At 34.9% G+C, this 14,030-nt stretch overlaps 1 protein-coding gene across 2 annotated transcripts in view; it reads left to right on the top strand.

Annotated features, from left to right (window-relative positions):
• SYT14 (synaptotagmin 14) overlaps positions 1-14,030 on the top strand; it is a gene marked incomplete at its 3' end in the record, with an annotated part of 217,283 nt that overhangs the window by 62,687 nt on the left and 140,566 nt on the right. For both annotated transcript variants that reach the window (XM_082832664.1, XM_082832665.1), the window contains exons 2-3: positions 5,306-5,470; positions 12,161-12,376. In XM_082832664.1, coding sequence (XP_082688790.1) covers positions 5,359-5,470; positions 12,161-12,376 — 328 coding nt within the window. In that variant the 5' untranslated portion in view covers positions 5,306-5,358. The remainder of the gene's footprint in view (positions 1-5,305; positions 5,471-12,160; positions 12,377-14,030) is intronic.

Raw genomic sequence — 14,030 nt, forward strand, 5'->3', positions numbered from 1 at the left:
GGTGACTTTAACACCCCACTTTTACCAATGGCCGGATCATCCAAAATGAAAATAAATAAGGAAACACAAGCTTTAAATGACACATTAGACAAGATGGACTTAATTGGTATTTATAGGACATTCCACCCAAAAACAAGAGAATATACTTGCTTCTCAAGTGCTCTTGGAACATTCTCCAGGATAGATCATATCTTGGGTCACAAATCAAGCCTTGGTAAATTTAAGAAAATTGAAATCATATCAAGCATCTTTTCTGAGCACAACACTATGAGACATCAATTACAGGAAAAAATCTGTAAAAAATACAAACACATGGAGGCTAAACAATATGCTGCTAAATAACCAAGAGGTCACTGAAGAAATCAAAGAGGAAATAAAAAAATACCTAGAAACAAATGACAATGAAAACACAACGACCCAAAACCTGTGGGATGCAGCAAAAGCAGTTCTAAGAGGGAATTTTATAGCAATACACTCCTACATCAAGAAACAGGAAAAATCTCAAATAGACAACCTAACCTTACACCTAAAGTAGTTAGAAAAAGAAGAATAAAAATACCCCAAAGTTAGCAGAAGGAAAGAAATCGTAAAGATTAGATCAGAAGAAAATGAAAAGAAATGAAGGAAATGATAGCAAAGCTCAATAAAACTAAAAGCTGGTTCTTTGAGAAGATAAACAAAATTGATAAACCATTAGCCAGACTCATCAAGAAAAAAAGGGAGAAGACTCAAATCAACAGAATTAGAAATGAAAAAGGAGAAGTAACAACTGACACTGCAGAAATACAAAGGATCATGAGAGATTACTACAAGTAACTATATGCCAATAAAATGGACAACCTGGAAGAAATGGACAAATTCTTAGAAAAGCACAACCTTCTGAGACTGAACCAGGAAGAAGTAGAAAATATAAACAGGCCAATCACAAGCACTAAAATTGAATCTGTGATTAAAAATCTTCCAACAAATAAAAGCCCAGGGCCAGACGGCTTCACAGGTGAATTCTGTCAAACAGAGAAGAGCTAACATCTGTCCTTCTCAAACTCTTCCAAATAGGTAGGAACACTCCCAAACTCATTCATTGAGGCCACCATCACTCTGATAACAAAACCAGACAAAAATGTCACAAAAAAAGAAAACTACAGGCCAATATCATTGATGAACATAGATGCAAAAATCTTCAACAAAATACTAGCAAACAGATTCCAACAGCACATTAAAAGGATCATACACCATGATCAAGTGGGGTTTATCCCTGGAATGTAAGGATTCTTCAATATACACAAATCGATCAATGTGATACACCATATTAAAAACTGAAGGATAAAAACCATATGATCATCTCAATAGATGCAGAAAAGGCTTTTGACAAAATTCAACACCCATTTATGATAAAACCTCTCCAGAAAGTAGGTAGAGAGGGAACCTACTTCAATATAATAAAGGCCACATATGACAAACCCACAGCAAATATCATTCTCAATGGTGAAAAACTGAAAGCATTTCCTTTAAGATCAGGAACAAGGCAAGGATGTCCACTCTTGCCACTCTTATTCAACAGTTTTGGAAGTTTTAGCCACAGCAATCAGAAGAAAAAGAAATAAAAGGAATCCAAATTGGAAAAGAACAAGCAAAGCTGTCACTGTTTGCAGATAACATGCCACTATACAGAGAATCCTAAAGATGCTACCAGAAAACTACTACAGCCAATCAATGAATTTGGTAAAGTAGCAGGATACAAAATTAATGCACAGAAATCTCTTTCATTCCTATATACTAATGATGAAAAATCCGAAAGAGAAATTAAGGAAACATTCCCATTTACCACTGCAACAGAAAGAATAAAATACCTAGGAATAAACCTACCTAAGGAGACAAAAGACCTGTCTGCTGAAAACTATAAGACACTGATGAAAGAAATTAAAAGACAATACAAACAGATGGAGAGATATACCATGTTCTTGGATTGGAAGAATCAATATTGTGAAAATGACTATACTACCCAAAGCAATCTACAGATTCAGTGCAATCCCTATCAAACTACCAATGGCATTTTTCACAGAACTAGAACAAAAAGATCACAATTTGTATGGAAACACAAAAGACCCTGAATAGCCAAAGCAATCTTGAGAAAGAAAAACGGAGCTGGAGGAATCAGGCTACCTGACTTAGACTATACTACAAAGCTACAATAATCAAGACAGTGTGGTACTGGCACAAAAACAGAAATATAGATCAATGGAACACGATAGAAAGCACAGAGATAAACCCGTGCACATATGGTCACCTTATCTCTGATAAAGGAAGCAAGATTATACAATGGAGAAAAGACGGCCTCTTCAATAAGTGGTGCTGGGAAAACTGGACAGCTACATGTAAAAGAATGAAATTAGAACACTACCTAACACCATACACAAAAATAAACTCAAAGTGGATTAAAGATCTGAATATAAGTTCAGACACTATAAAACTCTTAGAGGAAAACATAGGTAGAACAATCTGTGACATAAATCACAGCAAAATCCTTTTTTACCCACCTCCTAGAGAAATGGAAATAAAAACAAAAATAAACAAATGGGACCTAATGAAACTTAAAAGCTTTTGCACAGCAAAGGAAACCATAAACAAGATGAAAAGACAACCCTCAGAATGGGAGAAAATATTTGCCAACGAAGCAACTGACAAAGGATTAATCTCCAAAATATACAAGGAGCTGAATATGAAAAAACAAACAAACCAATCCAAAAATGGACAGAAAACCTAGAAAGACATTTCTCCAAAGAAGATATACAGATTGCCAACAAACATATGAAAGGATGCTCAACATCACTGATCATTAGAGAAATGCAAATCAAAACTACAATGAAGTATCACCTCACACTCATCAGAATGGCCAGCATCAAAATATCTACAAACAATAAATGCTGGAGAGGGTGTGGAGAAAAGGGAACCCTCTTGCACTGTTGGTGGGAGTGTAAATTGATACAGCCTCTATGGAGAACAGCTCCTTAAAAACTACAAATAGAACTACCATATGACCCAGCAATCCCACTACTGGGCATATAACCCTGATAAAACCGTAATTCAAAAAGAGACGTGTACCACGACGTTCATTGCAGCACTGTTTACAATAGCCAGGACATGGAAGCAACCTAAGTGTCCATTGACAGATGAATGGATAGAGAAGATGTGGCACATATATACAATGGAATATTACTCAGCCATAAAAGGAAACGAAATTGAGTTATTTGTAGTGAGGTGGATGGACCTAGAGTCTGTCATGCAGAGTGAAGTAAATAAGAAAAAGAAAAACAAATACCGTAGGCTAACATATATATATGGAATCTAAAAAAAAATGGTTCTGAACAACCTAGGGGCAGAACAGGAATAAAGATGCAGATGTAGAGAATGGACTTGAGGACGTGGGGAGGGGGAAGGGTAAGCTGGGAAGAAGTGAGAGAGTAGCACTGACATATATACACTACCAAATGTAAAATAGATAGCTAGTGGGAAGCTGCTGCATAGCACAGGGAGATCAGGTCGGTGCTTTGTGACCACCTAGAAGGGTGGGATAGGGAGGGTGGGAGGGAGATGCAAGAGGAAGGGGATATGGGGATATATGTATACATATAGCTGATTCACTTTGTTATATAGCAGAAACTAATGCAACATTGTAAAGCAATTATACATGGCTAATGTCTGGGCATAACTTGTTGTTTTTGGTAGCAGGATCTGGTCCTCAACACCAGCTTCATATTCAGGCAGCACTCTTACCATTCCTGCCACCTTCTCCCTCACCCTCATCGTCCCTCCCTTACATTCTCTGCTCCATCCTCTGTGACAATATTACTGAGCCAGCTTTGAATAGGCTGTAATGTCATATCAGTTCTACACCTGGATGCCTGGCTTTCACAAATAACGAAAAGCTAGGAGATTAAAGCACTCATCATTGACTGGTGGGTGACTTCATTTTTAACAAATGAGTTAGATGCTAATTGTCATGGCTCTTCTGATTGAAAGAAAAATCTTGAAGGAGATGACAGTTGCTGCTTGAGCAGTGGAGGAAGAAAGAGTAGGGGATATTTGAGGCTTAAGATTCATTCTCAACTAATAGTTGAGTATTATATGGAAGGCACTGGTGATAGAAAAATTTAGTTCCTGTTTAACTCCAAATGACTGGTGTAGAGAGATAATGCAGAAGTTGAAAGAAAAGAGATTGCTGAGGATTGGAGAAGTTGGAGAAGGTTTTGTCTGTTCTCACTCTACCAAATCTCCCTGGGTGATTTCATGTATTCTCTTGAGATCAGATTCTCTTGAGAACCTGGTAGTTCATCATAACAAAGTTTCATGGAGTTTCTGGAATATATCATGATCTCCTGTCTCTATATACACATGCTGTTTCTTCTGCCTGGAATAGTGTTATCTTGGCTAATTCTTAATAATGCTTAAAATATAATCACAGCAGCCATTACTTTCAGAAAAGCTTACTTGATCCTTCAACACTGGGTTAAGTATTTCTATAGTTCTCATAGTCCTTGTTCTTCCCCAATCATAACCTTTATTGCACCATGTTGTAACTGCCTTCACTAGACTGTTCAAGGAAGACAGGAAATGGTATGTGATAATGCATGGTATATGGCTGCTGCTCCAAAAATATTTGTTGGTTGAATGAATGAGTGGGATTTGGTAGAGAGGACACTTGGTCACTCCAGGCAAGGGGAAGAGGGCAAACAAAAACCAGGCATGGGGTAATGCACATAGCTGATTCTGAGGCAGTGAGTGGAATCATTTGATTGGAGTGTAATATTGAAAAGAGAGGCTACAGCTTTCAATGTGAGGAAGTCCAGAGTTTGTTTAATAAAAAAAGGCCATTGAAGCTTTTAGAGATAAGAAGAAGAATATACATTCTCATAAATTCGATTAAGTGATAGACCTGTGCTTGGGAAATAAGTTTTTCTAATTCTTGTTTTAAAATTTTTGTAATACTTTTCAATGGACTTAAACATATGATAACTGCCTCTTTTAAACATATGATAACTGCCTCTTTTATAGACTCGTCTTTTAAGATTGTACCCACATAATTTATAGGGAAAGTTTTAGAAGATTTTAATACTCTTGAATAAATTGAACAACTCATTAAACTGTGCAATTTGTTTTTCTTATAAACTGAAATGTTGTGAACTATGAAACTTTTTAAATATAATTCAAATAAGGCAGTAATCTAACACATTTATAGGGGTTTCCTTCTTGTTTGTAACTTGAAGAAGAATAAATGCTTACAGCTGTGACTTTTTTTCCCCTCTAGTATCTCCAGAGGCAGTTGGATTTTTGTCAGCTGTTGGGGTGTTTATTATCTTGATGCTGCTCCTTTTTCTCTATATTAATAAGAAGTTCTGTTTTGAAAATGTTGGCGGGTTTCCAGATCTTGGTTCAGGATACAGTACAAAGAAGAATTCACAAGATAAAATTTGTAAGTATCATATTGCTGCTTTCCCTTGTTTGGTCTTTCTGTCTGTACTATTTATTACTTTCTTTAAAAAAATATGTGTAAAATAAAAAGCTTGATTTTGACATGTAGTAAACTAACCTTGAGCCACTATTCTGAGAGTAAAAGATGTATTAAGTAAATTATGTTCAGTTATCTTTTTATTGCCCATGAATTGCTATCATAGTGCATAAAGATGAATTGTATACCATCATTGAATGACACTTTTATTTTTCAAATATAAGGTATGCTTTTGAGCCTGTTATATGAACACATATGCTTTAAGAAGAAGGATATATCTTATTACATTTTATGTTTTAATCCATTGTCCAAATAGTTCCCTAGAGAGCTTTTTTCCCATGTCCCTAGAAGGCTTTTGAAAGTATTCACCCTTTATCTTTACATGCTGTTGAATTCTCAGTGATGGATAATTTTATTGTTTGGAGAATGTGGTTTTCCCTGATAACTTAGTGTATAAAGTCTGATTATGAAAATTAGTGTTCCTCTCCTTCCCTTGGCACCCCAGGCATATTATATGACTTAGTGTTACTAGATAGCAGGAAAGATGAGGGCTGTGAAACTGTTCTTTCTCTTATGAAAACATTTTATATTTTAAAATAATTACAAGAGTTCTTTATTTGCTATTTCCAAAGACTGGCTTATGTAAATGATAGCAGGAGTAAGTTGAAAATTGTAAAAGTAAGACATTAATTGAGAAGAATTGTAAGGAACAATAGAAGAGAAACCTTGCTTTTCTTGTCCATGAATATATGTTGAAGAGGTGCTTTTCTCTTATTTCTGATAACTTAAAAAGTGATAGCTTCATTGTTTATGAAAATCTTATTATCGAATTACATCACGCAGCTTTTGCATTAGGAAACTATAGTACTTTATGTGGTTTTGGTTTGATCAAGTTTAATGTTTCTCATACGTCACTTCAGTCCTGTTTTTTCATCATTTGTGTAGAATGAACTGGTTAAAGATACCTCTTTTAGCAGCCTCCAGTAATTCTGTGTTTTAGCATTTTTGGTAAAAATGCTTTTACCCTTTACACTCTTAAAAATTATTGAGGACCCCAAAGAGCTTTTGTTTATGTGAGTTATAGCTATTGGTATGTACCAAATTAGAAGTTAAAGGCTAAGAAAATTTTAAAATATTTTTTATCGATTTATTTTAAAGTACCCAACAATAAGCCTATTACATGTTAATATAAATGTATTAATTTTAAAAACTATATATTTTCTAAAACCAAAAAAAAAAAAGTTTGGTGAGAAGAGTGACTTTGTTTTACATTGCAAATCTCTTTAATGACTGGCACAGAAGAAGGAAGCAACTGGATTCTCACATCTGCTTCTGCATTCAGTCTGTCATATGGCCTCTGGAAAATCCAAGTGCTCATTTGTGAGTGAATGAAAGTGAAAAGTTACATATTCTCTTACTCTTATTGTAAAAATAGTTTTGACCTTGAGGATCCATTGGAAAGGTCTCGGGGACCTTATTAATTTTTCTGAGGCTGTTTCTTATTCACTTATTAAATAAGAATAATAATATTTACCTCCTAGAGTTATTGTAAGATCAAGTAAGATAAAATTTGTGAATCACAATGCCTTACATGTAATAGCAACTCTGCAAATGTTCACCCTCTGCTCTTCCCTATTCTAACCTCTATGCAAAATTGTTTAGATATGTAAACAAATATATATTTAGGGGAATATATAGGGGAAACCCTTAATATATTTTTTATTTTGAAATGATATTGGTACTTTGTTAATAAGATAGGGTAGTTCCCATACGTAGACTATTAATAAATAAACTAAAAAGTACATAATAAAAATCCTTTTTATACTTCTTCTTGCAGGTATAGAATAAAAACTCAATAGTATTTGAGGGGAAAATATTGTCTTGCTGCTGTTATGATAGCTGTGGAGTGGGAAAAAGTCATTACGTTTAAACCAAGTGGTTTGATTTTTTTTTGAAGCGTCTTTACTGCAACATATTTCTTCCATTGCATAAGCATTTACAGAAAAATTAAAAGATACAATGTGAAATACTGATATTGGGCTAATGAATAGCACCATTTAAGTAAATGTTAAATTCAGACTTGAAAGTGGTTGATTTTTTGAGAAGAGAAAATTCCATTTTTGCACCTTTTAGGAACAAGGAGTTAGAAAATGGCATTTTTCAAAAATTTTCAGCAGAATCTGCCTTCAGTGTCCTCTCTGGTGGACACAATCAGTAATGCTGTGGAAGATTTGACCACTGCTGTGGGGGAAGTCAGCTATGCTTTCACTGACTCGGTTGCTGAACAGGTAGCAAGTATGATAAGTGGCTTCCGCCCAGAAGAGGAAAGCCCTGCAGCAACAGAAGCTGTAGATACTTCTAAACGAGAAAATACCACGTTACCAGAAGTCTCTAAAAACACTAATTGTCAGAAAACACAATTCGATTTAGAGCACCAAGCAAATCGAATAAATAGCTATAATACTTCAGTTTCACAAAAGCAAGATCAAGGAATGAATGAAGAAGGAGTATTTAAACATATTAATAATAGGCAACAGACACTATCAAAATATCAAGAAACCGATACTGCTGGTGATTCTTCTTTGAAAGGCCAGATGAGTGATGGTAGGATATCAGTTAGCAAGCAGTATGCAAGGGCTGGATCTACTTGTCAAGAACTTGAAAGTACTGACAGATGTAGAAAATATGGATTAGGAATTTCCAATAATGGTAAGCATGACCTAAAGGAGGTAAGATTTCAAGAAATGCAAGAAAATTATTTAAAGAAGGCTGAAAAACATACTAAAAGTAAAGGATCCAAAGGGAATAAGTGTTCAGGAAATGAATGTTCTCCAAAAGGTATTTTGGAAAGCAATAGACATATGATACAGAAATCCATTAAGAAAAAAGACATACATCCAGCAGCATCAACTAATTCTAAAGGTAAGTGTTATGGAAAATCAAAGAACAAATAAATCCAACAAAATACTACAAAGTGAAAGGAGACATAAAAACAAAGAAAAACGAAGCCATTTCTGCCAAAAAAGAAACAGCAAAGAGTAAAGATGAAAAATATTCTGAGATAATACCAGAAAAAGGTGAGGTCTCCTAATGTGAGTTTGAGTGATAAAATTTTCTCTTGATTTTTTATGTTAGGAAAACATCCAAATTTCTAAATTTTTCTATACATGTCTGTATATCTAATTTAAGACTCTTGAATCCTCTTACTGGGAGACATTTTTAAAGTCATACAGTTTTTTCTCACAGTCATTTCAAAAGCATTCATGTTACTTGTATATCTCTAATTTAGTTACTGCCCCTGGTCCCTGCATTATTTGGCCAATTTTAAGGGCCTTAATTTTACTTAATGCCCATTTATTTTTCAATCAGAAATTCTGTGGTTTTCTTAAGTAGTGTGCATACTTTAATTGGAATTTATTTGGTGTGCTGCAGTTAGATTTAAAAATTTTATATTTTTGTAACCAACCCTTAAGCCCTTTATACCGTGTTGCTCTTCACATCTTTCCTAGTAAGAATGTACCAAACGTTTTATGTTTTTCCTTGAGAGCAATAGATTTTTATCTTATTGAATAACATGCTTCAGGATATGGATCTATTCATTTAGCCATACATTAAGAGTTTTATATGACATGTTTCCAATGTGTATACATGAACAACCTATTATTATTCATGAGTTCTCTATGTAGAATTAAGATTCCAACTAAGCAGTTATAGTTTTCATCCACAATATTTGTAACAATTTTTAAAACAATTAGCTGACAGTTACTTGGTTTTGGTTGCAGAATTGCTTCATATCGCTAGTTAGTACACCTGGTTATCCTTTAGTCATTTTCATTAATTGCTGATCTGATCACAAGGCCAGAAGTACACTGGCTTTTATTTATAAAAGATACATACAGAATTTTTACGTATATTTACATTCTCATAAAATAACCAAAATACTGAGTAGCAGTAGAAATGAAGAAGACTGTTTCAGTTCTGCTACATGACTTTGTGCATAATAGGGTCTGCTATTTATCAATTATATGAATGTTTTTTAAATGATATAATAGAGGCTGATCCAGGATGGATGAGCTGATTAAAAAGGAATGCCAAGTTTTGGAAATACCTCCATTTTGAAGTCTATTCTTGTAGCAGTTTTTTGAATGTCAGATTCAGTGTTTTTTTGGTAGCCTTATTACTTGAAGTAGCAAAAATTAAAAGAGAAATAAAATTAAGAAGAATAGTTTACATATTATTTTATTCATAAAATAACAGTAGAATGGATGCTAGTAATAAATACTGCAGTAACAATACAGAATTTTAAATTTTGTCTTGATTTGTTTTCATTAAGAAACATGCTGCTACCTAAAAGAAATCAAATATTTCTGAAGTATTCTAGATTATAGTCAGCACTAAACCGAAACATGTTATGTTCTAAAATCGTTTTGAAAATCATTTGACCCATATGGATTGTCCCTTCATTAGCTGAACTATAAGGTTGCTAGTACCTGTGTCCTAGGTTCTGACAGAGCTTACAAGGTATAATAAGAGGAAGAAGAGTTTCCTTCTCTGTTCCTGAATGCAGGGCTACTTTAGGTAATATTTTGTAGTAGGTGAATTTCTAGTTACCCTCCTCAGAACTCTCCTGCCGCCTTAAGACCACCACCATGGTATCCCACAAGTGCTAAACCCTGGGAGTCAGAATGCCTAGGTTCTAGACTAGATCTGCCATCTCAGCAGATGCCATCTCTGTCCAATAGAACTTTCTGCAATGATGGAAAAGTTCTACATATCTATATTGCTTCATACAGTAACCACTGTCTGCATGTAGCTATTGAGCACTTGAAACGTGGTTAGTAGCACTGGAGAACTAGATTTTAAATTTTATTATTTCTACTTAGTTTAAATAGCTGCATGTGGTTGGTGACTACTAAATTGGACAGTGCAGAATATAACATCAGTCATAGTTTCACCCTTTGATGGTTTTATTTTGCTGAATTAAAAAGCAGGACTTAGACTAGTGACGTCCAAGCTCCCTTACTTCTAACTGTAAACATTCAGTTTCTATCCCATATTTTAAAATTACTCATTCTGTGTTTCCCCACCTGAATTTCAAACATTGATTTGTCTACTGCAGATGATCTTAGCTGAGTATAATGAGAGAAATATCTAGACTGAACTAATAAATTCTGACTGCTATGGTCTCTTTATCCTTCTAGAGTTGTTTTATAATTCTGAGAAGGTTGCATCATGGTCTAAATGAATCTCAACATGATGCAGTTTCAAAATTTTTACCTTAAAAAATGGTAATAACTAGTGCTTTTTTTTTTTTTTTTTTTTTGCGGTACACGGGCCTCTCACCGCTGTGGCCTCTCCCACTGCGGAGCACAGGCTCCGGACGCGCAGGCTCAGCGGCCATGGCTCACGGGCCCAGCCACTCCGTGGCACGTGGGATCCTCCCGGACCGGGGCATGAACCTGCGTCCCCTGCATCAGCAGGCGGACCCCCAACCACTGCGCCACCAGGGAAGCCCCACTAGTGCTTTTAAAAATAATATAAAATTAATTAATTTACCTTCTGAAAAATTTATTTGAAATTTGGGTATATTCAAGTAGAATTTTCATAGTAAGTCTGCCTTTCACAGATAATGTGTTAAGCTTGGTGTATATGCTTCCAGACGTTTTTGTATGTACGTGTAAACTTATACTGCATGTATGTGTGTATATGTTGCATGTAGGCATACGTATGTTAATCTCTTTTCTTCTCTTTTCTCTTAACATGAGAAAAGCTTCTCTTTTCTCTTAACATGATGTGGTAGTTATTCTTTCCCTGTGAGTACTTGTAAGTCCACCTCCTCATTTTTAATGACTGTATAGTATATCATTGCATAGATGTATCATAATTTACTTAACCAAGGCTCAGTGATGCACATTTAGCTCATATTTTATTTTTGTTTTCCTTTGCTGTTAAACACAGTGTAGTAAATTGTCTCAAATACATATCATTGCTCACTTGTTAATTATTTTCTTAGGCTGAATTCTTAGAAATGGAATTGGTAAATTCCTAGAAATGGGTCAAAGACTATGCAGATCAGAAAGTTTGATATGTATAGCCAGATTGCTCTCTAGAAAAGTTGTACCATTTATAATTCCATCGATAGTGTATGTCTGTCCATTTCTTTGTTCTGCTTCTAACACTGAGCGTCATCAGTTACGAAAATTTTGACTAAGATGATAACCAAAAACGTCTCTTGTAGCATGAATTATTTGAATCAGGTCCATATGTATTGGCAATACTTATAACTTCCTTTGTGTGCTGCTGATGCTTTAAAAATAATTGTGTAAGATGGAGAGCCTTATGACTCTGTTTACCTGTACCGTGGTTGGAAAATCCCTATGACTAATATTATTTATATAATTCAAATATACAAGTCAGTTTTTTCTATTAAAACATAAAAATCTAAAGCTTGGGCTTCTTAAATGAAAAACTATTTTTCTAAAGCTGAAAATTCAGATTGTGTGTATGTGTATATATATGTTTATATATATATATTTGTCTGTGTATGAATATATGTGATACATATATAAGCATGTAACATGTATGTAACTATAGCAAATTCGCTACATTTTGTTGCGTTATATTTTGATCTGTTCTCCTTGTCGTTCCAAATAGATAATTCCTACATTGACAAAGATGAGCATGGTTCATCCTCTGAAAGTGAAGATGAAGCACTGGGTAAATATCATGAGGCCTTATCCAGAACACACAATTCCAGACTACCATTGGCAGATGCTAGACAAAAGAGCTATACTTGGGAAACAAGACAGAAATATAGCCCTCTCTCTGCAGAGTATGATGGATACAGTAGCGAAGCATCAATAGATGAAGGTAAGATAGGTTAAGTTTTGGTTTTTTTTTACACTATAGTATTTGATTATTTGTTTCTAAAACTCTAGGTGTCTGTGGTTGTACAATAAATAAGAGATAGCATATATGGTAGGGTCACATTTCTGGGAATATAATTTATTCAAATTCAAATCTTTGGGCTCAAGCCAAAAACCAAAACTAAAACCAAAAACACCCAAAAACAAAACACCAAATAATTTAAATACAGTGGTAATTCTAGCTCTCTTTTCATAATGAACATATGCCTAGCAATCGTGAGATGGGAAGTGTGAATCTGCTGTTGTCTCAGATGGAATCAGTTCCTAAATACCTGTTACAGGAACTGATATGGTCTAAGAATCTCACAGTGTTGAATATGATTCTAGTGTGTAAATGAATGCTTTTTCATTCAGTATGGACCCTAACATGAGCCAGATACTTCATGTGGCATGAAGCGGAAGGAGTGGTGATCTCTTCCATGTAGGAGGAAAAACTGTCTGAGATAGATTTATTGAGAGCCAGTACTGTATAGTACGAGACTTTAAGGGAAATTTAAGGAATTTTCAAGGATTTTTTTGTCCCCTGTTGATTTTTGCCTCATGTGCTGACATTGACATTAGAAGTCAACCTATGTAGAAGATACAGGTCCACTCTCAAGTGTTTTTATATCTTTCTAAAAGAGAAATAAAAAAGGTTTTACCATTACCTAAAGCATTTTTATTTCCACATCTAAGTAAGTTGTTTGTGTGATTGATACAATGTGTGACTACTCCTAGTAATTATTATATTTATACCCAGATATGAAGAAAAGAGCAATATATTTTAAATAGCATTTTTATTATTATATCAAACACAAACTAACCTTAATATTGTAGCTGTGTTTTGGGGCCTATTACTATTGATGACTTACTCTGGCACATACAGTTGTCAAAGGAGTTAAATTTTTGTATTTGGCTTCGTGCTAACTAAAGATTGATATATCTCCCTTTTATTTCTGCTAGTACATAGTACAGTAAGAAATTAATCAAATATGGAAGGCTCATTATGAGATGCTAGGAAAGAAATAAAAAATATTAGACATGGACTCTACCCTCAAAATTACCTTTCTTAGTACTAGAGAAAATAAGACATGTGCTTACAAAGATAACTAAATAATGTAAACCCTGGCTCATGAATAGTAGAGCAGAAAGAGAATGGGTCTTGAAGCCTGATCCTTGTTCACATTCTGGCCCTGTGACTTACCATATTAGTGGCGAAACCTTGGGCAGTGTACTTGATAGTTTCTAGGTTTGTTTCATTGTCTCTAAGTGTGAATAATACCTTGCTGATAGGGTTGTCATGGACATTAAATGGTATGTGTGGTGTTTTTAGCATAGTGTCTGGTGCGTGATAGGTAAGTGATCAGTAAATGGTAGTCATAGTTATGGGTGGTGAAGCATTGATGGTGATGATAGTGAGTAGCTGCTGGCAAGCCCTGAGTGTGTAGTCTGTGACCCTAGACACTTCCCTTTCTGCAGCTTCAGTTTAGGGTTTTATTTTTCCCTGCTCACTCCTTCTTCTGCCTCTCTGCTGGCTTGATTGCTTCTTCCTTGTAGTCCTGTTATTCTCGCGTGGCTCAACAATCTGTGGGAAAAGGGGTGAAGAGAGAAGCATAATC

This window comes from Leucopleurus acutus (assembly GCF_964270905.1).
Source record: "Leucopleurus acutus genome assembly, chromosome: 2".
Lineage (NCBI taxonomy): Eukaryota > Metazoa > Chordata > Mammalia > Artiodactyla > Delphinidae > Leucopleurus > Leucopleurus acutus.